The following is a 27,973-nucleotide window of genomic DNA, read 5'->3' as shown; positions in this document are numbered from 1 at the left end:
AACATTTTCTTCTTGTGATGAGAACCTGTAAGATCTACTCTCTGAACAACTTTAAATGCAGTATGCAATACAGTATTATTATCTACACCATACTGTATATTGTACCCCCAGGACTTATTTTATAACTCGAAGTTTATACTTCTGACCTTCTTTACATTTTGCCCACCTTCAGCCCATGCCACTGAGAACCATCAATCTGCTCTTTTTAAGTTTGTTTTGAAATTCAATAGGTGAGATCATATAGTATTTTTCTTTGTCTGATTTAATTCATTTAGCATAATGCCCTCAAGATCCATCCATATTATCACAAATGGCAAGATTTCATTCTCTCTTATGGCTGAATAATATATGTATACACACACCACTTCATCCATTCACCCATTCTTCACCCATCCATGGATATCAATGACTCCATATCTTGACTATTGCAAAATAATGTTGCAATGAATATGGGGATATAGCAATCCTTTTAAGTCAGTGTTTTTGTTTTCTTTGGATAAATACCCAGAAGTGAAACTGCTGGATCATATGATAGTTTTATTCTCAATTAAAAAAAAAAATTGGGGGCACCTCCATACTGCTTTCCATAGTGAATCTACATTCCCACCAACAGTGCACAGAGGTTTCCTTTTCTCCACACCCTCTCCAACAATGACTATTTCTTGTCTTTTTGGTAAGAGCCATCCTAACAGGTGTGAGGTGATGTCTGGCTGTGATTTTTATTTCCCTGATGACTAGTGGTGCTGAGCACTGTTTTCATGCACCCGTTGGCCTTTACTATTTGTCTTGTTTTCCAAACCCTGGAAAGAAAGCGTGCTTACACCAGGACCCCACTACCAGGATTCCATCATTCACGTTAATCTCACTCTTTCTGGAGTCATACTTCTCGTTTAAAAATCAATAAATACCCATTTTGATGCACATCAGTGTCATGCAACTTAAAACTAGACAACATCTCCTTTGATCCAATTGCTCCCAGATCTCATGAACTCCACTGAACTAAACCTTGCAACATCAAAGTCTTTAGTCAAGGCAAACCTTCTTGTTACAGAAAATTTTAATCTTTTGCATTATTATAAAACAAGGTAACAATCTGTAAAACTCAAACAAGATGACTCAGCACAGAAGTTTAGTTCAATATGATTTTATTTAAAAATCTGCAAAGCCAAAGGAGGGATCTGATGTTTTGTTAAAACAATTTTCACAGTATATATTTCAGCCTTTTTAGCTTTGTGTTGAGTAACAACAGAAAAGGAAGTTTCTGTTCAAGACCCTCACTCCAGCACAGCACACTCAGCCAGGCACCCGGGATCGAGTGGCTGGGCGGGTCACCCTGGCCTGAGCTCACAGTGAATCCTCCCCCTTGAATGGAGCCCCAGTTCTTCCCCAGGCACACACACTTATTTTCACTGCTCTCCACAGGCCCTGAGAATCCTTCATCTTAAAGTTGAGAAAAGTGCGAAAGGATTCCTTAACTCATTGCCTGTAACAAACCCAGCTACTGGTTAACTCCTGACAATCACAAGTATAAAATACTTGAAATGTATAAGATGTTCCACGTTGAATGGAACAACTTAAATTTTAAAAAATTAAGTCAAGTAACATGCTTTCATGTTTTAAAACGTTACTTAATAAAACTTACTGAGACAAGATATACAGCACTTTCTTGTATTTGGTATTACAAACTCCTACTGACGATAGCTACTTGATGGTTGAAAAAAATAAAAAAGAGAAGAAACCGTACATATTGTTTTATAAATGATGCCTGAAGGAATGTCATGTTGTAAATTTTGTTACTAAGATTAAGCCTGGAAAAAAAAAGATCTACAAAAGCAACACCCATGTTCTTTTAAATGATGAGGTAGATTTTTTCCTATGCAGCAAATGGAAGATAACAGAAAATGCATACAACTCACAAATCTTCTTTAAAAAAAAAAACAGTTCAGGTTATAGTCACTTTCACAAATAAGACATTTATAAACCACGAGGTGGAGAGGTCATACTCGGGGAAGCTCCACACTTTATGTGTTACTCGGAGATTCGATAATCAGTCTTGGATCTATTAACTCTCTCCAAAAAACGCTTATCTGAGGAAAAACAGAAAATATTCAGTTTAGAGATGTCATTTTGAGGTCATATGAATTTTAGTCAGTTAAAAACAATTTTCATTTGTGAAGAATGCTTAAGGACTGGAGGTAATTTGAGTCCCAGTAAATTCAGTTCAATTAAGGTAGAAGGCCTTGTTTACCTAGAACACAGCTAAGTTTTATATTAAACATATTTCATCTTTCTTTGATTTAGAGCATGGGCTGGGGCCGGGTGGTACCAGCTGGTTACCAAGGGGTCAGAAGGATTTGCCCAACCAGTCTCTATGGACAGGCAGTCTGCAGACCTCTTGGGAGGCAGATACAGTCCAGAGGGTTATCACTAGACTGCTGACGCCCTTCCGTGCAGCTCTGTAGTTCTTTTCCTGTGCTGCCTAAAAACAGAGGAGTTATTTCGCATTTTACCAAGAGAAAGCAAAGCTAACGAAGGCCATCTGCATGAATAATGAGAGCCATCTAGTGTCCAAAAATGTAATTACAGGCCCTACTTCAGGCCTCAGTTTAATAAGGCCTCCAAGAGGAAAGCCTCTAACATTTAATTTTCCAGTGTAGTTTCCAAGAACACATTTCAACAAAAAAGTGGGGCTGCATATATTGCAAATAAAGAAGTACAGGATACGGGGCCAAATCTGCACAGCCTACCACAGACCCTAAAAATGTGCTTTTGGAGTAAATCCCTGAGTGTCATCTATCCTAAAGACAAAGCAAAACATACAGTCTGGTTAGGGTTTCCACAAGTTTACATTTCAGATAAAACGTGACTTTGCAATACTAAAACTTCAGAACAATATCATAACATTTCAAGTATAAACACCTTAAGAAGCGGTTTCTTAAATATAAATTCTATTCACTTCAATGCTACCATACTCTAATGAGACAGCCATTCCAGCATCTCTGGAAGTCTGGCTGCCAACAAAGCTCTAAACCATATACTTCCTAAAATGGCAATTTAAGGACTTAAGCAAAATCAGAAGACAGATTCATCACTGTGTGTCATTCTTCAAAATTATCTGCACTATCCTAAGTCAGAATCATGGTAACTCTTGGGAGGTAGTAGTCACTGTAAGGAGACGTGGTGGAGACTTCCGGGGACCCCCCAAGGCTGGGATCCTCTCTGATTTTATATAGGCAGTGCAGACCACCAGCAGCCAGTCAAGCGAATGGACGACCAAACAATCCCAAGAAGAGAAGCGTGCCTACCCTCTTCTCCTGCGTCACAGCGTACTCCACTACCTCAGCTCCATTTTCGTTGTGATAAACCAAATCAAATTTCCCAGGTTCTTTCATGGCTGAAACCAGATGGTAGGAAGGAGAGACAATAAGTCATTTCCCAGTAGTGAAAAAGATCCTCTACAGGGAATTCATATCGTTAGAAAAACCACCACAAACAAACTGTCCATTGACGTGGAGGCTGGGTACACACACGAAAGCATGGAGTGCTCAGTGACAGGAGATGCTCTGAAAACCCTGTGTCAACACACAGGAGCTTCTCAGGTATGCATCAGCAACGATCTTTCCTTCACAGAAAAGCAATGAGCTGATACACTATCACTAGTAATCCCAGAAAAGAATGTGTAACCACAAGATAATCCCCCCAAAACTGGTTTGTTTCAACAAGAGAAGGTGATATGAATTCTGCAAAATTCTTGTATCTTGTTGTGTCCGCAGAAATTATACATGCTTACTTGGTAACACAGCAGTCCTCATTTTACATGGTAGGGTGGGGCTATAAAAATGACCACACAGGTTGAAATCATGCAAAACAATCTTAATCAATGGGGAAACTTATGACTGTCTCATGATCTTTAAAATTTTTTGTCAAAACATTCAAACCTTTACTGTATAGGGAAATGAAAACACAGTAAAACTGCTATTTATGTAGGACACTGACCTAATGTAAAGCAGAAAAAATGAGAATTAGAGAATGTTCTGTGTCCACACACACCCAGGGTGGTTTGAACAGTGCTCGCCCCCTTGCCATCTAAGCACGTGCAGAGTGAGGATCTTTTCCACGCCTGGCACAGCCATCATACTCCTTTCTGTTTGAGTCTACTTTTAGCACGTTACCCTTTGAGTTTTGAAGGTTATGAAATAGATCTGAGTTTCTTTTTCATAGTTTTCTCCAGTTTTTTGCTTACGTAATTTCTAGGACATCCTTATTTCTTTCATCATGACCACTCTCCTCACTGATGTCAAGAAGTTCACAGAAAGCTCAATGTCAGCATTTCCACAGTGAGTTATTTCTTCTATGATTTCACTTAAATTAAATTTGGATGTTACTTTTTGCATCATCACTTTCTTTGTCATGCTGTCATTTCTGTTGGCCAGTTCCCTACTTGATTACCCGCTTTTGTAGAGTGACGCGTGGGTTTGTCACGGAGGCACGGAGGCACCACAGCTGCACACTTGGCTGTGGCGCAGGAGCTGAGCACCAGGTCACAGTGACCAGCACCAAAACACTGTAAGAAGCAAGGTGACTGTCACCGATCATAATGGGCACCTGCTACCGTGCAGCGATCTGTGGGCTGGAGAGCTGGTAGTACTTCACACAGTTACTCACAGCTAACAGGGCCTTCCCTGGTGGTCCAGTGGCTAAGACTCCACACCCGCAATGCAGGGAGCCCAGGTTTGATCCCTGGTCAGGGAACTAGATCCCACACGCTACAAGGGAAGATCCTGCAACTTAGATCTACGACTAAGACCTAGTGCAAAGAAATAAATATTTTTAAAAAGAAGAGTTAATATACCAAGTCACTGGAGACTGGTTTTATTTAACAAAACCATGGTAACTGAAATTCATGTATATTAGAACAATGCAAAGTGAGGACTGCCTGTATTTCTGCTAGAAAACAGATCAACTGTTTCTTGATGCTCCCAAAAAGAAAAGTTCTAACTGGATATCATCACTGTCAATCACCTGACAAGAAGTGATCAGGCTGTGTCCACAGAATTTGACCACGGACAAACCTCTGTCCAACATTCCTAAGGAGGATTTCTTCAAATGAAATCTAATCAGAAGAAAGCTGGAAAACCAGTGAAAGGTTTTTTGTTTGTGTTTTTTCTGCGTGCCCTCATAGTTTGCAGGATCTTAGTTCCCCAACCACGGATTGAACCTGAGCCCCAGCAAAGAAAGTGTCAAATCCTAACCACGGGACCACCAGGGAAATCCCCTGAAAAATCTTTCTGAATGATTTCTATGTACTATAGTCTTGAATCTTTTACTATCTTATTTAAACATGAACAGAAAATAATTAATTCCTTAGAGTCTGCTAAAGAAAAAGGGATCTCCTCTAATCTCTGGCCAGGGACCCCTGCAAACACAACCCGAGTTAAGCCACACGCAATAAAGGTCCTGTTATTCCAGGGTTTCAGAACCAAAAGTGGGTGGGGTGATTCAGGGATAAAGCAGGGAACCATTTAAAATAATGCATGAGAGTGTGGCTACACTTATATTTCAGACATTTTACTTTAACACAGAGAAGTATGTTCATTTGACAACCTTTTCAAACAGAGCTAGTAGGTCTTATGAGTCCACTGACTGGAGCTGTCTTTCTTTTAGAAACTTTATCCCTAATGCATATATGCAATTTCCAGTTTTTGAGTTTTGAGGGGTTTTGTTTAGTTTTGTTTTCTGGCCATGCCACGCAGCATGGAGGATCTTAGTTCTCCGACCAGGGATCGAACCCACACCCTCTGCATTGGGAGCATGCAGTCTTAACCACTGGACTGTCAGGAGAAGTCCTGAGGTTTTTTGTTTTTTAAGTGGATGCAAGAATATAAGACTAGCAACACAATTTATGTGCAGAATCTTCTCAGATTTTTATCAAATTCCTCCCAAACTGTTATAGCTAACCCATCACATGTAATTCAGTTTTCAGCAACGATCCTGAGTCAGCATTCAATTTAGGTTTCATAGACATAATTTTTTTTGCCATCAATTTTCATTAAAATTGATGTAATTTTATGAAATTACAAGTTACAATAAAAAGAACAACGTGCCTAACAGTTTGGGGGACAAACCCAACAACTCTCAGCAGACACGCAGCCCCACTAGTGGAAGCGCAGTGCAGCCCACCCCCAGGCCCTCTGTGCTAACGGAGGCAGCAGAGAGCACTGTAACCACAGTGGCCAAGGAAGACAGCGGCTCCTGCGTATAGAAGCTATTCAGAAACCAGTGCAGACATGAAGAGCCTACGTTTTCAAATTTTTTTCTAGAAGACTCACCAGGTAAGGATGAAAGAATTTCTATGTCTACTTGCTCGGTCTCCGGGTTATGGCTTAATATTCTTCCTTCCTTTCAAAAATAAAAGTCCAAGTCAAAAATGAACATGTGAAATATAATGAGTGTACTAAAACCATTTAAAAATAGTTAAGATGGTGAGTTTTATGTGAATTTTATTTCAACAAAAAATTTTTTAAATAAGTCAACATGTATTTGGAATAAAACTTCCACAGCAGACCACATTTCTCTGGTCTAAATTATCCCCGGAGCAAGCACTACACAGCTAGGAAGAGCCCTAGAGCCCACAGCCTCTAGTTATCCAAACTAGCCTGCCCTGAGCCATCTCCCTGACCTGCCCTCCAACCCCAAGGAAACCTGGATGGAAGCTCCTCACTCCTGCCCCTGCCTCCCGGCCACAGCCAGGTGCTGGCATCTGGAGTCCTGCCTGGCGTGGCATTCTCCTTTCTCTTGGGAAATGTAAATAATAAATACTTCTCTTCAGTAGCACTGACTCTGCTGTGTTACCACTCAGTCACCTCCATAAGTTAAAATCCTATGGATACATATTAGACAGGGTCAGGGGGCTGGGGAGACTACATTCTTTGAAGGTAGCTTTGACTTTAAAGACAAGCTTAATGAATAAAGCTAATGATCTAGCTGGATAACAGCATTTGACATCAAAGCAAAAAAGTAACATTGATTTTCACTCTTGAAATGGCTCTGAAAGCAACTTCAAAAAAGCCCTAAAAATACTGGAAACAAAGTAGCAAACAGCTTTCCAAAATAATAACTATAATGACCAACATCTATTTAATATGCATTTTAAAAAATCTATATCATCTCGAATCAATGATTGACATATAAATTCTATGTTTATTTCCATTTCCTCACACACTGCAGAATTAAATCAATCATCTGCGGTAGGGTGAAAAAACATCCTGGTCTGCTCAAGACAGGTCCATTTATGTTTCCTTTCAGTATAAATTATCAATACAATAGTAATCCTTTTCATTTGCAAGTGTTCTGATGTAGATGATAAGTTTGGTGGTCACCTATATTAAGGGACTAAGATGAAAAGATGGAAATACACCAATTACCCAGAACTAACCAAGCAAATCCCTTCATGAACTGATTCTTCTTCTAGCCTGCTTTTGAACAAAGATTCTTACCAAGATTTTAAAAGACTTCCAAGGTATCAATTCAGATTGACTCACTGTTGTACCTTATCTATATTACTATGTTAACATATCAATTATTTCCTTTAAAAATGGACTTACATTCTGAATCTCACATCAAAATAATAAAGTAAGCATTTTAACAAGATTTTAACAAAATTTTGAATGGGTAAGAAAAGGAAAGACAACATGTAATTCTATAATCCCACTGAGTCATACTTTTGCTGAACTATGATGAAGTTCATATGCCAATATTAAGTCCCACACAAATATTAAAAGAGGAAATTCCAAGGATAATATTTGTGAATTACCTATGGTTAACTGGTAAAGCAAAAGAAACCATATTAGATCATAGTAACCAACAGGAATGCCAGGCTGGATGAAGCACAAGCTGGAATCAAGACTGCCAGGAGAAATATCAATAATCTCATATACGCAGACGACACCACCCTTATGGCAGAAAGTAAAGAGGAACTAAAGAGCCTCTTGATGAAAGTGAAAGAGGAGAGTGAAAAAACTGGCTTAAACTCAACATTCAGAAAACGAAGATCATGGCATCGGGTCCCATCACTTCATGGCAAATAGATGGGGAAACAATGGAAACAGTGACAGAGTTTGTTTTCTTGGGCTCCAAAATCACTGCAGATGCTAACTGCAGTCATGAAATTAAAAGATGCTTGCTCCTTGGAAGAAAAGTTATGACCAACCTAGACAGTATATTAAAAAGCAGAGACATTACTTTGCCAACAAAGGTCCGTCTAGTCAAAGCTGTGGTTTTTCCAGTAGTCATGTATGGATGTGAGAGTTAGACTATAAAGAAAGCTAAGACCCAACAAATTGATGCTTTTGCACTATGCTGTTCGAGAAGACTCTTGAGAGTCCCTTGGACTTCAAGGAGATCAAATCCTAAAGGAAATCAGTCCTGAATATTTATTGGAAGGACTGATGCTGAAGCTGAAACTCCAATAGTTTGGTTACCTGATGCAAAGAACTGACTCATTTGAAAAGACCCTGATGCTGGGAAAGATTGAAGGCAGGAGGAGAAGGGGACGACAGAGGATGAGATGGTTGGATGGCATCACCGACTCGATGGACATGAGTTTGAGCAAGCTCCAGGAGTTGATGATGGACAGGGTAGCCTGGTGTGCTGCAGTCCATGGGGATGCAGAGTCGGACACAACAGAGCAACTGAACTGACTGAACCAATAGGAATTCATAAACATATGAAATAGATTCCCATGCCGAGAATAATCAGATTTCCTGGCTGAGTCTGTACGTGCGTGCTCACTCAGCAGGCTCCACTGTCCACAGGACTCTCCAGCAAGAATACTGGAGTGGGTTTCCATTTCCTACTCCAGGGGGTCTTCCCGACCCGGGGACTGAACCCTGAATGTCCTGCACTGGCACATAGATTCTTAACCACTGAACCACCTAGGAAGCCCTTTCTGACTAAGAGCTATTTTATTTTCTTTCAAAGATGAGGATCATGGGGGAGGGATACTCAAATAACTTTGTGTATCTAAGCTGATCAGAAAAAACTGAGTAAAAAAAAAAAATTTGTCATTCTCCTCGTGGGTATTAAGAAAAGTAACACTGGGAAACTTCAATGTGATATTATTAAAAAGTTTACATTTTGATAATATTTTTATTTTCTTCTTTACGGCACTGTTCACTCCATAAAAATCTATGTTATCTGTAATTAGCAAAATTAAACATGATGTTAGCTTCTTTAATGTACTGACATTTGATTATTTGTAAATAAAGACCCTTACCTTGTAGTCAGAGACATCAGGAGAATAATCGGATGTTAGTTCCAAAAGCTAAAAAAGAAAAAAAAACTCACAAATACAGATACCCCCTGTTTCCTTTTCCTTACTCCTGAGAAAACAAAACATGCCATGTTCCGGGGCTTACTCCACCACTCAGGAAGCCTTGCCAAGAGCCTGTAGCAAAACAGGGCTTCAAGTAGGAAAGGTTCTTTGTGGGGGTTTGGGAGGTCTGGAGGTGACATGTAGAGTCTTTTTTTTATTGAGCAGTTACTATGTTCCAGACACCAGGCTGAGTCATTTTTATTCACTCAGAAAATAACTACTGGGCACCTACTACATGCTTGGCAAGAAAACATGAAAGATATAATTCAGGAAGAGTTTTTATACATATAAGTTAGTTTAATAATTCATTAAATTTTATTAACATAAATTATATTAACTTATAAATACAAATGTAACCTAATGTGCTAATGAATAAGTTTATTTGGAAAAGGAATAAACTCTTTTGTTGTAACTGTTGTTGTTTTTTGAATATATACCTTAAATGCAATCTTTTCTCCAACTTGAGGGGCAGCTGCTAACAATGGTAAGAGACTGTAGTCCTTCTTGTGTGTCTCTATGGGATTCTGAAAAACAGTGTTAGTCACGAGATTTTGTTACTGGTGGGAAAATGTGAACCCCGACATCAACTCCAGACACACAACATGAGGAAAGGGGAAGACATAAGCTCACAGTAATACTTGCCTGGATAATGGTAGATGAATTTGTCACCATTTCATTCAACTGTTGTTGCTTCTGATAGTCGGCGTTTCTATTTAAAACACAGGGAACAGCATGCCCTCGTCCTCGACCTCTCCCCCGCATACCCCGCCCCCTCGCTCCTTTCCAGGAAAGAAGGTCCTCTCCTCTACCCCAACCTCTTCCCAAACTGGCGGGGAGAGTCACGTTGGGAGGGGGACACAGGACCTGTCTGCCACTGTTTGGGTCCGGCTGCTTCCATCCAGTGGCGTTTGGAACCTGTGATGATGGCCCTGGACAATTTCTTCCTACAAAGAGGCCTACAGTCTTTAAGAACTCTGCAGTACACTCGGGGGTGCTCTTTGGCATCGCGCATTGATCGTCTGACTCTGAACTAGAGTCTGAACTAGAAGATGATGTTCTGGAGGTCTTGCCCTTGACAGGGGCTGAGGTAAAACCAGTTTTTGGAGCCATTTTGTTTGCAGCTGTGGTTTTCACAGAGGATCCGTCCTTTGACATGTCAGTGGAGATTTTCTGTGAGGAATGTCTGACCTCCAAGATGACGTTGCTGACAGCATCACTAGTTGATTCGTGGTAAGACTCAGACTCCGAGGAGGAATCAGGACTGTCTTTTGTACGGACGACCATGCCACCTTTCCGGTTGGCTTTCACAAGGCTGTTTCTAGCAGGAAGAGCTTTAGGGCTGCACTTCTGGATGGTCCACTCTTTCACAGACTGTGCTTTAGAAGACTTGGGAGTCTTGGCATGCTTTTTATATTCACGTTTCTCCTTCTTCTTTGGCAATTTTTTTTCAGTCTCTCCATCATCAACCTCCACCACATCACACGTGGCTTTGTTCTTCCTCTTGTTTTTTTTCCCCACACTCTGCTCTGTGGCGGCTTTCGGTTCTAGATCCAAGGTCTTCTCACTGTTATTGTTCTCATGCCTCTTCCAATGCTTCTTTGAATTTCTGTAATCTGGTTCGGTTTCTTCATCTTCGTCCAACTTAAATGCCCGCTTCTTTGCTTTTCTAGGTAATAAACGAGTACTGTCCCCATTACTAACTGTTACAGGACTCTCAGCAACTCCTCTCTCTTCTAATTTAACTCTGTTAAAAGAACAAGAGAGAAAGCTTTAGTAATTCATAAGCATGTCTCTAGGACACAGTTATATGCTAACATGACTACATCAGGCAATGAAAAAAAGGTCAAATCACTTCAAGATAAAAGACTCTTTTTAACAAAATGATCTATGGCATCACTTATGGTCAACTTTCAAATAACTAATTTTATTTATTGATCATCTACTGCATCCTAAAATTAGATTTTCTTTCATCTAAACACCATTGTGAAGTCGGTTTCTTTTCATTTTAAAACTGATCACAAAATTACAGTTCATACAAGTAATTGCCCAGGATCCACAGCCAGTAAGTCACAGAAATGCAACTCAAGCTTGTCTGTCTAATTCCAAAGTTCACAACATTTCCACTATGTTATGTGCCTACCCTAAATGGTGACAATGCTGATTACCCATTTTGTTTTGTAAGCTGTTTTTTAAAAATCAGATTTCATTTTTGTTTGATTTTAGGAAAACACTGAACATGTTTTAAACTGTACTGACAGCCATTATAAAATTCTATAACATTTGGTGATTATTAATTTCATGGTCAACCTGGCTTCCCTGATAGCTCAGTTGGTAAAGAATCCGCCTGCAATGCAGGAGACCCCAGTTCAATTCCTGGGTCAGGAAGATCCCCTAGAGAAGGGATAGGCTACCCACTCCAGTATTCCTGGGGTTCCCTCTTGGCTCAGCTGGTAAAGAATCCACCTGCAATGTGGGAGACCTGGGTTCAATCCCTGGGTTGGAAAGATCCACTGGAGAAGGGATCGGCTACCCACTCCAATATTCTGGCCTAGAGAATTATATGAACTATATATATCCATGGGGTTGCAGAGTCAGACATGACTGAGTGACTTTCACTTTCAATCTGACTAGGCCCTGGGGTACCCAGATATTTGGTTAAACATTATTCTGGGTGTGTCTGTGGGGGTGTTTCAGAATGAGATTAACATCTGAATTTGTACACTAAACAGACAGACTGACTTTGTGAACATGCGTGTGTGCTAAGTCGCTTCAGTCGTGTCCAACTCTTGGTGACCCTGTGGACTATAGCCCACCAGGCTGCTACCCATGGGATTCTCCAAGCAAGAATCCTGGAATGGGTTGCTGTGCCCTCCTCCAGGGGATCTTCCCAACCCAGGGATCGAACTCCCATCTCTTAGTCTCCTGCATTGGGAGGCAGATTCTTCACCACTAGTGCCACTGGGAAGCCCACTTTTGTGAGATGGTCCCAATATGAATGGGACTCAGAATAAAAGGCTGAGCAAGAGGGAATTCCCACCCCCTGCCTATCTTTGAGCTGGGACATCAGAAGAACTTCTCCTCATTTAGACTAGGAATCAGACTGAAATATACCATCAGCTCTCCTGGTTCTCAGGCCTTTGCACTTGGGCTGGAAGTTTATCATCAGCTTTCCCAGGTCTCCAGGCTGCCATCTGCAGATTTTGGGACTTCTCAGTCTCCATAATCTCATGAGCCAAGTCCTTACTGAAAACCTCAGTTCTACATCTGCAGCTATAGCCATGTTTATGTCATCTCGTATTGTTCCTGTTTCTCTGGAGAACTCTAATACACAACTCATCCAAAAGTATTTTACTGTGGTAAAGGAATTCTGTTCCTCCATGAACTGGCAACAGTTGACTCTAATATGCACAGCCAGAGTGACAGAAACCTGAGTGAGTGTCACCAATGTCAAGCACACAGTGGGTGTTTAAAAATGCCTGTGAAAAACAAACACTATTCTTTCAATATATTTACATCCAGCTGTACCTTTCATCAAGTACTTTTAGTGACCAGGGAACAATGCAGACAATCATATTTAAAAATAAAGTACAGTTGATTCATGTCAATGTATGACAAAAACCACTACAATATTGTAAAGTAATTAGCCTCCAACTAATAAAAATAAATGAAAAAATAAATAAATAAAAATAAAGTACAACCAGTGAGTAATAAAATAGATTATAAGCATTCTTTTAAGTTTTTGAAGGTACATTAATCCTATGGATTTATCTCAATGTGGTAGTTGAAAAAACTCTTCAGTTATTCTTTAGAATACACAAATATACAGACACATACACATACACATAAAGATAAAATAAAAGCTACTGATACCAGAAGGAGGACACAGAGAGAAATAAAACTCTGAAATAGCAGGGACTTACATAATAAAAACTCATTACCCACTGTTCTCAGCTGTGGACATCAGCACCTAGCAGCAAGGAAGTAATCCGTAAACTGGCAAAAGCTAGTCTGGCATACCATGAATCTAAGAACTACTGAGGAACTTGCAGGATATGGAACTTTCCATAACATCTTTGATCAATTTGTTTTCACTTGTAGCAATGCAATGATTCAGGTTTCAATTCTGAGATGACGATTAGTACCAAACTTTTCATCACACTTTGTAAATAGATGCAGGAAATCCACGCACCTATGGACACCTTATCTTTGACAAAGGAGGCAAAAAAGTATCATGGAGAAAAGACAATCCCTTCAACAAGTGGTGCTGGGAAAAGTGGTCAACTACATGTTAAAGAATGAAACAAGAACACTTTCTAACACCATACACAAAAATAAACTCAAAATGGATTAAGGACCTAAATGTAAGACCAAAGAACTATAAAACTCTTACAGGAAAACAGGCAGAACACTCTATGACATAAATCACAGCAAGACCCTCTATGATCCACCTCCTGGAGTAATGGAAAGAAAAACAAAAGTAAATACATGGGACCCAATTGAACTTAAAAGTTTTTGCACAACGAAGGAAACTATAAGCAAGGTGAAAAGACAAACCTCAGAGTGGGAGAAAATAACAGCAAACGAAACAACTGACAAAGAATTAATCTCCAAAATATACACGCAGCTCATGCAACGCAATACCAGAAAAACAAACAACCCAATCAAAAAGTAGGCAAAAGACCTAAACAGACATTTCTCCAAAGAAGACACATGGACGGCTAACAAACACATGAAAAGATGCTCAACATCGCTCATTATTAGAGAAATGCAAATCAAAACCACAATGAGGTATCATCTCAGACCGGTCAGAATGGCCATCATCAAAAAGTCTACAAACATTAAATGCTGGAGAGGGTGCGGAGAAAAGGGAACCCTCTTACATCATTGGTGGGAATGCAAACTGGTACAATCACTATGGAGAACAGTGTGGAGATTCCTTAAAAAAAAAAAACTGGGAATACAACTGCCATGCAACCCAGTAATCCCACTGCTGAGGATACAACCCAAGGAAACCAGAATTGAAAGAGACACGTGTATCCCAATGTTCACTGCAGCACTGTTTACAATAGCCAGGACATGGACGCAACCTAGATGTCCATTGGAGATGAACGGATAAGGAAGTTGTCACACATATCACAGTGGAGTATTACTCAGCTATAAACAGGAACACATTTGAGTCAGTTCTAATGAGATGGATGAAACTGGAGCCTATTATACAGAGTGAAGTAAGTCAGAAAGAGAAAGACAAATACTGTATATTAACACATATATGTAGAATTTAGGAAGATGGTACCAACGATCCTACATGCAGGGCAGCAAACGAGACACAGACGTAAAGAACAGACTTTTGGACTCGGTGGGAGAAGGAGAGGGTGGGATATTTGAGAATAGCATTGAAACATGTACATTACCGTATGTAAAACAGATGACCGTGCAAGTTCGATGCATGAAGCAGGGCATGCAAAGCCAGTGCTCTGGGACAACCCAGAGAGATAGGGTGGGAAGGGAGGTGGGAGGGGGGTTCAAGGTGGAGGGGGAACACATGTATGGGACACGTGTATACCTATGGCCGATTCAAACTGATGTATGGCAAAAACCGTCATAATACTGTAACTATCCTCCAATTAAAATAAATAATAAATAAAAAGAAAATAGATGTAAGGTGTTCAGTCACTGTGGCTCATTAATTCACTGGAACACCATACATGCTGCATTCACTGCAGGCAGGACCCCTGGCTTTCAGAGGAGCCTTCAAGAGCAGCTTGAGCATCACCTCACCCATTCTCAAGACCAAGGATCTGTGGGTACTTGACCTGTGATTGCTGCAGCCTTGCTATCTGCTGCTACTGAAGATAATTTCAGTTTGGAATACACTAAGATTGAGAAACTAAATGCCAGCCAGGGAACGAGAAACGGCCCACTTGCCCAGTTACCCTTCTTTTCAGGGTGGACACTTTTCCTGGCAATGCTCTTCATTTCTCCACTTTGATCACAGACAACAAATGTAACTGTCCGCTTACAAACAAAAGTGAATGAAGCTGTCCTTTTACAAAGAAAAGTGAACTACCTGTATAATTAGTAGTGAAAGCAGACTACCTGTATAGTTACCTGTCTTTGATTCCAAGAAATTTTTAAGACAGACTCCCTGTTCACTCAAACTCTTTGCAGGGCAAACTGGGTAAAACATATTAAAATGTAAGGTATTCCCTTTAAATCTCCAAGTTCACTTTGAGGATTCTATCATATATAAATAAAGACATGACCATTTGTACTGCCTGACACCTCCCCACTCCCACTAGCCACTGCCTGCCAAGGCCAAAGTGACTGAATTCAAATCTTCTGCCTTTGGTTAAAAGTTTAAAATATCATTATTTCAACTTTTCTCATCCGTGAAAATGAGGGTAATAATTATAGTACTCAAATGAGCTACTATATATGTTTAGAGCAGTGGTGGGCTAAAAGCAAGGGCTATCTAAATGTTAGCTCTAATTTTTATTAATACAATGAATGTTATTAGCCCTCTGAGGACAGGAGTTGGTGGGTTTTTAATGAACTTGTCCCATCAAATGGAGGTGAAATTCAAAAAAGTGGGTGTAAACAGGAATCTGCAATCTCTTGGCATCCCATCTGTCTCCACCTACAGAGAAGTAAGTTATCTGAGCAAGGGCACACAGTTAATGAGTCGCAGAGCCAAAATTCGAATCCAGAGCTCTGAATCCAGACCCTGGTCTCTTAATCACTCTGCTCTCTATCACTCTCTTACCTTTCACACAATATTGAACAAAGGTAACCCACGTATTCTTGGCATAAATACAGACCTGTACAACTTTTCTGGAGGCCAACCTGACAATACTTATCAAATTTTAACATTTGACCAAGTAGTACCTCTTCTAGGAATGATCTTACTGAGTCATTGCTCAAGTACACAAAGATACAGAAGAATATTCACCATAGCAGTATGTATGAAATATGTATGAAACACTTTCATAGCAGTGTGAAAACCCAAGGGCATTAGACAAGCACGCTCCTCAATATGATAGAGAAGAGAGCCCGGCATTCTACATTCCTCGAACCATCAGCATGCCACAAAATGAGATTTAGCATCGAGAGACCCAGAGCTGCCCAAGGAGCAGCAGCCTTAATGGCAAGGGCCTTCTTTGGCATCCGAGATTTCAGGGAACCAAACTGCTCTCAGCCTGGCTCAAACACTGTCTTCTTCACTCTTACTGCCAGCCTCACAGACATGTCAGAGGGGCTTGGCTGGCCATCCAAGGAGCTACTGATCACAGCAACATGAAATGAGAACTCGCCTCTAATGTTCTGTATTTAATAATAAGCATCAAATGTCACAGGGTCCAAGAGCGACCAAGGAGAGAAGGCACTTTGTTTTCTCACAGAATGACTCTTCAACAGAGAGATCTCACCTCACCTGGTCGCTCTCCAAGCCAGGGGCTGCGGACAGGCTCCTGTGACGCTCTCTTCAGGGAGTGTTATAGGCTAAATTGTGTCCCCTTAAAATTCTTCTGTGAAGCCCTAACCCAGAGTACTCTAATATGACTGTATTTAGATACACAGCCTTTGAAGAGGTAATAAAATTAAGATAAGGCCATTAGAGTGGGCCCTAGTCCACTGTGACTGGTGTACTTATGAGAGAGAAAATTTGGACACACAAAGAGACATCAGGTCATGTGCCTTTTTGTGACAACAGAGAAAAGGCCATGTGAAGACACAGTAACAGAGATACCCACGAGCCAAGGACAGAGGCCTCAGTAAAAACCTAAACTTGCCAACATCTTAATCTTAGATTTTCAGGCTCAAGAATTGTGAGAGAGAACTTTCGGTTGCTTAAGCCTGTGGTATTTCATTAGAGTGACCCTCACAGACTAAGGGGGCTGCAGGCAAATGGCAGTACATCCTCTTCCCAGGGAAGATGGAGACCAACTTCAGGAGGTCACTGTCAGCAGCCTGGGGGCAGAGGAAGTCAGATTCTGGGGGTTCAAAAGAAGGGGCTGTGAGGAAGTGACCGTGGCAGACAAGTGTGGTGATGCTCTTGAGCCTCCGGGGTTATTTCTCAGGATTCCCACAACCAGACTCCATGTTCTCTCATGAGAATTCTCTAAGCACTCCTGGAAATCCCAACAAAGCCCTTCTGCTGGTCAAACTCATCTATTCACCAAGTTAGTATTGCTTCTGTCTCCACAACTATACAGGGCCATCCAACATTTCCCTACCTACCCTTCATGTTACTGCTGAATTCCCTGATCATTTGTGTTCCATAATGATCTCTCCTTTCTCAAACATCTTCTGCACTTAGCAGCAACATATGGTGTAATTACCCAGTCCACATGACACAAGAAGATAATATACAGAAACACAAAATTATTTTGCTCTACTCCAAAAATACTAGGTACCTTTGTGAAAAGAGATTTTCTTCTGTAGCTCTGAAGAAAAGTGAGTCTGTCAGAGGAAGACAAGCAAATGACTGGGGATATGAAACCACAAAAACATACAGGACTTTTCCAAATTCAACTTTTTCCTAAGGTCTGCCCCACTTATCACTGAAGCCAGCTGCAGAGATATTTCTTGACATATGCAACTGTGCATTTTGGTGTTGAGGAAGAATTCTGCCTGCCATTGGTGCTGTATTTATTTCCTATAACAGCTTTCATAGTTTGCTTGACATTGCTAACTTCATTATAAAGAGTCTAATTTTCAGATGATTCATTAAATGAAGTATAACTGCAGTTAGTTATCAGCAAGTTATTAATTCATGAAGCAGGAGAGAGATCAGAAAGTAAACATAACAGGAGAGGATGCAATATTTATAATAAATCATCCCTGAACTGCAGAGAGAATGGAATGAACAAAAAAGAAAAACAACTTTTTTGAAACTTGGACTATTTCAAATTGTCATTGTAAATAGCTAACATTATTAATAAATCATAGTGTTTCTGCTTTTATAAGAAAGAAAGATACATACATGCACTCAAAGATACAACTGTTCCAAATTAAATTCCCTGATGCTATGAAAAAATTGTATGAATCTGACATACTCTGGGAAAAAGAATATTCAACATTCAGCAAAGGGCAAGCAGAAGAAAGTAGCCTGGTTCACAACTCTAACTTTTTTTCACTGTAAATGAAGTTTTTAAAATGAAGCCTTTGATTTTGTACATACAAAATCAACACACAGAAATCACTTGCATTCCTATATACTAACAATGAAAAATCAAAAAGAGAAATTAAGGAATCAATTCCATTTACTACTGCAACAAAAATAATGAAATACCTAGGAATATACCTACCTAAGGAGACAAAAGAACTGTATACAGAAAACTGTAAGACACTGATGAACGAGATCAGATGACATAAACAGATGGAGAGACATTCCATGTCCCTAGATTGGAAGAATCAATATTGTGAAAATGACTATATTACCAAATACAATCTACAGATTTAACGTGATCCCTATTAAATTACCAATGGCATTTTTCACAGAACTAGAACAAAAAAATCTCACAATTCATATGGAAACACAAACGATCCCAAACAACCAAACAATCTTGAGAAAGAAGAATGGAGTTGGAGGAATCAACCTTCCTGACTTCAGACTATACTACAAATCTACAGTCATCAAGACAGTATGGTACTGGCACAAAAACAGAAATACAGACCAATGGAACAAGACAGAAATCCCAGAGACAAACCCATGCACATATGGGTATCTAATTTTTGACAAAGGAGGCAAGAATATACAATGGGGCACAAATAGTCTTTTCAAAAGTGCTGCTGGGAAACTTGACAGCTACATGTAAAAGAATGAAATTACAACACTTCCTAAAACACGATACACAAAGATAAGCTCAAAATGGATTAAAGACCTAAATGTAAGACCAGAAACTATAAAACTCTTAGAGGAAAACACAGGCAGAATACTCGATGACATTTATCACAGCAAGTTCCTATATGATCCACCTCCTAAAGTAATGGAAAGAAAAACAAAAATAAACAAATGGGGCCTAATTAAACTTAAAAGGTTTTGCACAGCAAAGGAAACTATAAACAAGGTAAAAACTCAATGCTCAGAATGGGAGAAAATAATAGCAAATGAAACAACAAAGGATTAATTTCTAAAATATACAAGCAGCTCATACAACTCAATACCAGAAAAACAACCCAATTAAAAAGTGGGCAAAAGACCTGAACAGACATCTCTCCAAAGAAGCCACAGAGATGGCTAATAAACACATGAAAAGACGCTCAACACAGCTAACTATTAGAGAAATGCAAATCAAAACTATAATGAGATATCACCTCACACTGGTCAGAATGGCCATCATCAAAAAATCTACAAACAATAAGTGCTAGAGAGGGTGTGGAGAAAAGAGAAAACTCTTGAACTGTTGGTGGGAATATAAACTGATACAGCCACTAGGGAAGACGGTATGGAGATTCCTTAAGAAACTAGGAATAAAACCACCATATGACCCAGCAATCCCATCACTAGGCATATACCCTGAGGAAACCAAAACTGAAAAAGACACATGTATCTCGATATTCATTGCAGCACTATTTACAACAGCTAGGACATGGAAGCAAGCTAGATGTTCACCTACATACACAAAATGGAATATTACTCAGCCATAGAGAGGAACACCTTTGAGTCAGTTCTAAAGAGGTGGATGAACTAGAGCCTATTATACAGAGTGAAGTAAGTCAGAAAGGGAAAAACAAATATATATTAACGCATATATATGGAATCTAGAAAGATGGTACTGATGAACCTATTTGCAGGGCAGCAATGGAGACACAGACATAGAGAACAGACGTATGGACACGTGGGGTGGGGGAAGAAGGAGAGGACGGGAGGTATGGAGAGAGTAACATGGAAACATACACACCACCGTATGTAGAACAGCCAGCCAGTGGGGGTTTGCTGTATGACAGGCAACTCAAACAGGGGCTCTGTAACAACCTAGGGGGTGAGATGGGAGAGTGAGGTGGGAGGGAGGTTCAAGAGGAAGGGGACACAGGTATACCTATTGTTGACTCATGTTGATGTTTGGCAGAAACCAACACAATATTGTAAAACAATCATCCTTCAATTTAAAATAAATAAATCTAACATTAAAAAAAGGAGGCCCTAAATAAATCATTCCAAGATATGAATCTGAACTGAAACTGTTAGGGGAAGCACACTGATTGAAACCGCCCACCCTGGCCAGGCACCACAGTAACCATTTGCATGAGTTGTCTTATGACAGGATGTCCTGGTGAGAAACACTGAACTAAAAAGCCTCCACCAACCAGAAGAGTTCAGGAAAGGTCAAAAGGAGACACCACCTGTTCGCCCACCTCCCAGAATCCTTCTCTCTGGCATCCATCTTGGCTGAACAAGGCTACACCACCAGGAAGGACTCTGAGTCAGAATGATTGGCTAAGGACCACCTGGAAACTAATCCCATCACCATAAAAACCCAAGACTGCAGGCCTTGAGACAGAGCTGTTCTCCTGGGTTCCCTTACCCTCCTGCTCTCCACCCGGGTGCCCTTTCCCAATAAAATCTCTTGCTTTGTCAGCACATGTGTCACCTCAGACAATTCATTTCCGAGTGTTAGACAAGTCCACTTTCAGGCCCTGGAAGGGGTCCCCCTTCCTGCAACAAATGGCGACTCTGGTGGGACTCTTCTTCGCTGACCATTCGGGGTACTCAGGTGCCAGCTTGCCTGCCAATGGACCAGACCTAGTGGCCGCAACTGGTACCCTTTTGTCCTTGGTCTCCTCCTGATGCAGACAACTGGCCAGTGTGCCCCAACCAGTAAGGAACAAGAGACTTTATTGACCTCTCTCCCCTTCCCTCTCTCTTTCCTCTCCCTAACCCTTCCTATCCTTCCCTATTTTTCTAGTCCCCTGGTACTGGACGCAGGAATCTGGTCGAAGGGCCTCAGGTTGAGCTGAAGATTGGAGACTGATCACCTCCTCTTGGCAGAGAACTCAAATTCTGGCTCTGGTCTGGTCTGATTTCTGGTAGGGCCGAGTCCCGGTCCTCCCTTCTCTGGAGGTCCAGGGTAAAGTCCCGTAACGCCTGGGTATCTGCAGGTGGCAGGAGACGTCTGTAAGGCCACCCCTTTTGTCCCCCTCTCCCGCCTCCTCCCCCTTCTTCTTTCAACCTGGCTTCCTTTCCTCCCTTTGAAATCTTTGAAGACCTGAGATATTTTCCTTTACTCTGTTAGTTCTTCAATCTGAAGTTCTGTGTCTCTATAGGAGGTTTTCTGAGAGACTGTATTCTTGTATTTAAGGGAGTGTCTGATGAGGACTGCCAGATTTATATATGTGTGTTTTAACTCTGTGTTGTGTTGTGATTTTTGATGGCCATTTTGCTTTGTCCGGCCACCATTTGGTTTAGACCTGCCGCCATTTTGTTAGAACTTGATTTTCTTTCCCTGTGCCTTGAGACTAGGGCTCTCAGGAACACTTATCTAGACCATCTCTAACTCCTGAGATTGAGAAAAAATGGGGAAAAGCCTTTAAAAATTTTATTTATTCCAACTGTTTTTTATAAACTAGTAAATTTTACATTGTATTATCTAATTCATGACTAAACTTAGAAAAGAAGCTAGATCTTGCACTGTGTCTGTCTAAATATGTCTTGGTATGTCTTTGTCTCTGGGTAACATTTTTGAGGTTAATTTGTAAATGAGCTCTATTTAATTGGCTTAAAGAAAGGTTCAGTTCAGTTCAGTCACTCAGTCGTGTCTGACTCCTTGTGATCCCATGAATCGCAGGACGCCAGGCCTCCCTGTCCATCACCAACTCCCAGAGTTTACTCAAACTCATGTCCATCGAGTCAGTGATGCCATCCAGCCATCTCATCCTCTGTCGTCCCCTTCTCCTCCTGCCCTCAATCCTTCCCAGCATCAGCCTTTTCGAATGAGTTAGCTCTTCGCATGAGGTGACCAAAGTATTGGAGTTTCAGCTTCAGCATCAGTCCTTCCAATGAACACCCAGGACCGATCTCCTTGCAGTCCAAGGGACTCTCAAGAGTCTTCTCCAACACCACAGTTCAAAAGCATCAGTTCTTCGGCGCTCAGCTTTCTTCACAGTCCAACTCTCACATCCATACATGACCACTGGAAAAATCATAGCCTTGACTAGGCAGACCTTTGTTGACAAAGTAATGTCTCTGCTTTCTAATATGCTGTCTAGGTTGGTCATAACCTTCCTTCTAAGGACTAAGTGTCTTTTAATTTCATGGCTGCAATCACCATCTGCAGTGATTTCGGAGCCCAGAAAAATAAAGTCAGCCACTGTTTCCTCATCTATTTGCCATGAAGTGATGGGACTGGATGCCATGATCTTAGTTTTCTGAATGTTGAGCTTTAAGCCAACTTTTTCACTCTCCTCTTTCACTTTCATCAAGAGGCTCTTTAGTTCTTCTTCACTTTCTGCCATAAGGGTGGTGTCATCTGCATATCTGAAGGTTATTGATATTTCTCCTGGCAATCTTGATTCCAGCTTTGGCTTCCTCCAGTCCAGCGTTTCTCATGATGTACTCTGCATATAAGTTAAATAAGCAGGGTGACAATATACAGCCTTGATGTACTCCTTTCCCTATTTGGAACCAGTCTGTTGTTCCATGTCCAGTTCTAACTGTTGCTTCCTGACCTGCATACAGGTTTCTCAAGAGGCACATCAGGTGGTCTGGTATTCCCATCTCTTTCAGAATTTTCCACAGTTTATTGTGATCCACACAGTCAAAGGCTGTGGCATAGTCAATAAAGCAGAAATAGATGCTTTTCTGGAACTCTCTTGCTTTTTCGATGATCCAGCAGATGTTGGCAATTTGATCTCTGGTTCCTCTGCCTTTTCTAAAACCAGCTTGAACATCTGGAAGTTCACGGTTCATGTATCGCTGAAGCCTGACTTTGAGAATTTTGAGCCTTACTTTACTAGTGTGTGAGATGAGTGCAATTGTGCAGTAGTTTGAGCATTCTTTGGGATTGGAATGAAAACTGACCTTTTCCAGTCCTGTGGCCACTGCTGAGTTTTCCAAATTTGCTGGCATATTGAGTGCAGCACTTTCATAGCATCATCTTTTAGGATGTGAAATAGCTCAACTGGAATTCCATCATCTCCACTAGCTTTGTTCGTAGTGATGCTTTCTAAGGCCTACTTGATTTCACATTCCAGGATGTCAGGCTCTAGGTGAGTGATCACACCATCGTGTTTATCTGGGTCGTGAAGATCCTTTTTGTACAGTTCTTCTGTGTATTCTTGGCACTTCTTCTTAATATCTTCTGGTTCTGTTAGGTCCATACCATTTCTGTCCTTTATCAAACCCATTTTTGCAAGAAATGTTCCCTTGGTATCTCTAATTTAAAGAAAGGTAAGTGCTTACAAATCAGATAATTCTAAATTAAACAATAAATTCCAGGTTCATGTGAACTGGTAAACATTCAGTATTAAATACCTGATATTAATGTTTGTTTGTTGACCTATCTAATATAGACATGTCTTAGAGTAATTAATATTAAGTAGAACATTTTCATTGTACCTAGGTTTAATATAAGTTAAATATTATCATATCTGTTACAAGTTTGTCAACAAGGACATTACCTCGAGTGAAGAAACTTCTAAAAAAAAAAAAGTAAATGAGATATGAGCTTTTAGATAAGCTCTTTACGAATAATTATCTTTAGAAATATCTGCCTAAAATAGTCTCTCCAGATGGGCATAACTTGAATTTCTAAGGGTTGTGCTAAACGAAGTGTTGGAAGTCTATTGAATAGTTAGATCATTTCCAAATAAAATAAGATTTTGAAACATTTACTACTAAGCACTAATTTCCTTTTACAGAGAAACAAAGAGATTTGGGACTATAGATGAATAATGTTTGGTGCCATCCTAAAATGTTCTAAGAAAGCAAGGGTTTTAGAAATTATCACTGGTATTTATGCTCACCAATCTATAAAATGCTAATATAAACGTTCTTGGTTGCTAAAGGAAAGTAGAAAGTGTGTTTTCTGTTAAAAAAAAAAGAAAGAAAAAAGGTATGAAAAATTACTAAAAAGCGTTATGCATGATCAGGATTTTCTAAAATTGGATTACAGTTAGTTAGATAAATGGATTTTGTTAGGAATGATAGGAATGACACAGCATAAGAAAACTGGTTAGAGCCAACTAGGTCCAAGATGGCAGAGCTGACTTTCACTAGACCCTGAGCCTTGGTATTTATGCCCATTGTCACCTATCAAGAAGCTAAATGACACACCCATCAACATTGACTAAATCTGACCAAATGTTCTGCTGCTGCTGCTGATGCTATGTCGCTTCAGTCGTGTCTGACTCCGTGCGACCCCATAGACGGCAGCCCACAAGGCTTCCCCATCCCTGGGATTCTCCAGGCAAGAACACTGGAGTGGGTTGCCATTTCCTTCTCCAATGCATGAAAGTGAAAAGTGAAAGTGAAGTCACTCAATCATGTCCGACTCTTAGCGACCCCATGGACTGAGCCTACCAGGCTCCTCCGTCCATGGGATTTTCCAGGCAAGAGTACTGGAGTGGGGTGCCATTGCCTTCTCCGGACCAAATGTTCTAAACCTTTTTAATTGATCTTTCAATAAAACTTCCTAAATCAAATTCTTTTGAAGTTCTTTTGACCTCTAGCTAACTTTGGGGTGCTTCAGAGGGCCCCTGAAACATCCCAAAAAGAGATATTAAACTGTGTTTATTTGGTTGGTTAAATTACATGAAAAAGATTATCAAATGAGTAATAAATCCACTAGAAAACTGGGCTATGTGCCTTATAGATGGTGGTGCCAATATATAATTTCCCTGCAAGATAAAGATTCTACAGAGCAGACTAAGTCAGATGACCTGAGATATACTGGGCTACATCTAATGGAAACTCTTAAGTCTTACTTGTGACTTTACTAATACTGCTGGCTATGCTATTTGTATTTCACCCGTTTTACAAAATTGCTGTTTCTTACACTGCCAAATGTGTGTCTGCGGCCTCTAATAGAATAATACATAGTCCCATATGAGATCGATGATGGTAAGTGTAACTCTAGATATGGGAAGAAGCAACAAGAGGGAATATTTTCCTGGACCAAGAGGCTAGTAAGACAGGTGGTCCAGAGAATTTTGGATACTAATTTATGGCCTAGTCCAGTAACAGCACATTGAGTGACCTGTTGACAAAGTCTTTGCCAAACCTGAGAATGGACATTCTCAGCACCACAGGATAAAGTGGTCATGAAATGCCCCCCTCAAAATCATGGTCTAGTTTATGAGCAAAAAGGGGCTCTGCCAACTGAAAACTGACACTTGCCATCTACATCTACAAAGATTAAATCATAGCCACTGCTGGCTTTCAACACCCCTGAAAGGAGTTCAGGGTGAATATCAGGAATTAGGCACTCTGTGCTCTGGGAAAAAGTGGCAGAACAGGCTTTCAGATAGTTAGATCTTTTCAGGAGAAGATTTTACAAGTTCCAATTCTTGCATCTTCTCATCCCTAGAAAAACAATGATGTCATTAATCATGAAATCTGCTTTGGCTATCAAGGAAATTTTTACAATTAAAAGTCAAAATAGAGTATCTATGTTTCAGACATCCTGGGAAATAACTAGGTGATGCTATGGGTGTAATTTCAAGTTAGACCTTGTATTGCTAAACACTTGAGTTTTCCAAGATGGGTCAGCCTTGGATGCCACCATTCTCAAAACAATGTCTGCTGGAAGCTAGTAGCTGCAACCTTACTTTTTATAAAACTAGGCAACTGGCTACCTAGCTACAAGTCTCCCCAAAGTGCCAGGTCCAGACTGGGTTTCAGACCTATTCTTCTAAAAAGAAATCAGATTTATTTTGTCTGTTAAAATTCCAGTTATCCCTCCTCCAGCTACTTTTAATTGGGTCTGTTACAACAAAATGGCAGACCAACGGATTGCGATTTCAATCATACAAGGCTCAGATCTAGGACTTGGAACTCAGGAATACTGTTTGGCCCCTGTCTAGTCCATCTCTGAGAGGAGCCAATTGTTTCAAACTAAACTGCTATTATTACAAGGATGAATGCTGATTTCAGTCAAAGCAAAAAATATACCTTGACTTAGATCAGGTAGAGAGAGACTTCCACTCTGCTAGGCAGGCCTACTCCCATGCACAGCAGGAAGAAGTTACAGAAGAAAGAGACCTCCACCCCAATTCCCAAGAAGTGTCTTGAGTATGAAGTCTCTCAGGGGGAGCTGTTAGGGGAAGCACACTGACTGAAACCGTCCACCCTGGCCAGGCACCATAGTAACTATACGCATCAGTTGTCTTACAACAGGAGGTCCTGGTAAGGAACACAGAACTAATAAGCCTCCACCAACCAGAAGAGTTTGAGAAAGGTCAAAAGGAGACACCACCTGTTCGCCCACCTCCCAGAATCCTTCTCTCTGGCATCCATCTTGGCTGAACAAGGCTGCACCACCAGGAAGGACGCTGAGTCAGAATGATTGGCTAAGGACCACCTGGAAACTAATCCCATCACCATAAAACCTGAGGCTGCAGGCCATGAGACAGAGCTGTTCTCCTGGGTTCCCTTACCCTCCTGCTCTCCACGCGGGTGCCCTGTCCCAGTGAAATCTCTTGCTTTGTCAGTATGTGTGTCTCCTCGGACAATTCATTTCCTAGTGTTAGACAAGAGCCCAGTTTCAGGCCCTGGAAGGGATCCCCCTTCCTGCAACAAAACGACTGTCTTACCATTTTACTGAGACACGTGTGCCACACGTGAGTAACTGACACAACTGCTCCTTGACACTCATTTCACTTTTTTTTTAAATTTCCAAAAACATATTGAAAACTTTGGTTTCCCAATTCAAACCCAAAAGGTCCCAAACACCTATTTAACTTGAAGCCAAATGAGACAGAGAACTAGGCCCGCCAGGCGGTATGGCAGGAGCTCCGAGGCTGGAGAACCCGCATCTGGTGAAGACGACACGCCTGTTGGTGTCTGCTCCGCCGGCGAGCCCCCAGAGCAAGGCCGAGTCTGAGGCAGGCCCGCGCGCACCTAACAACGGCGCCTGGCTGAGCAAGCGCTCGGCAAACCGAGGCAGGCAGAGACGCGGGCCCTGCCCAGACGGCAGGCCGGGGCTTTTCCACCTTCGGTCCCCCGCGCCTAACTAGACCGGCCAGAAGCCCCTGCTTCACAGAAGAGCCACTCATCAGGCCCCCGCCCAGCCGGCCCCTCAGCCCCGCGGCCTCCGGAGTCGGCGGCGCCCCGGCGTGCGCAGGCGCGCGCCCGGCCCGGCCGCGCCGCCCCGCCCGCGCACCTGAGGCAGTCGTTGTCTCGTACCAGGCGCGCGCTCTCGGCGGGGGGCAAGAGCGCCCCCTCCAAGTAGAGGCCCAGGAGGGCCCCGGAACTGAAGCCGAAGCGCTGGCGGATCAGACTAATGAGGTCCGTGACGACTCGGCATCCGTTCAGGTCGATCAGAAGCCAGAAAGACGTGCAGTGCGGGGCGCCGGGCGGCGGGTAATCGAATTGAAGCCGTAGCCTAACCGTCTCGGAGGCTGCCATCTTGCTCGATGCGCAACGGAAGCCGAGAGACTCGATCG

General features: G+C 41.3%; 1 protein-coding gene across 3 annotated transcripts; it reads right to left on the bottom strand.

Moving 5' to 3' along the window:
- Positions 1-1,132: 1,132 nt before the first annotated feature.
- Positions 1,133-27,973, bottom strand: COIL (coilin). 3 transcript variants are annotated; one of them, XM_043483453.1, is made up of 7 exons: positions 27,691-27,972; positions 10,016-11,117; positions 9,811-9,897; positions 9,275-9,322; positions 6,330-6,399; positions 3,306-3,394; positions 1,133-2,087 (listed from the first exon to the last, which is right to left on the bottom strand). In XM_043483453.1, the coding sequence occupies exons 1-7, from the start codon at positions 27,933-27,935 to the stop codon at positions 2,022-2,024; spliced, it is 1,707 nt and encodes a 568-aa protein (XP_043339388.1). In that variant the 5' UTR covers positions 27,936-27,972; the 3' UTR covers positions 1,133-2,021. The 3 variants fall into 3 exon arrangements, with proteins under 3 accessions (XP_043339388.1, XP_043339400.1, XP_043339395.1); XM_043483465.1 differs by lacking the exon at positions 3,306-3,394 and having other exon boundaries at positions 27,691-27,973; XM_043483460.1 differs by lacking the exon at positions 9,275-9,322 and having other exon boundaries at positions 27,691-27,973.

This window comes from Cervus canadensis, chromosome 1 (assembly GCF_019320065.1).
Source record: "Cervus canadensis isolate Bull #8, Minnesota chromosome 1, ASM1932006v1, whole genome shotgun sequence".
NCBI classification, from domain to species: Eukaryota; Metazoa; Chordata; class Mammalia; order Artiodactyla; family Cervidae; genus Cervus; species Cervus canadensis.
Note: the sequence above shows the minus strand (reverse complement) of the source record. Positions and strands in the feature narration are given on the sequence as shown.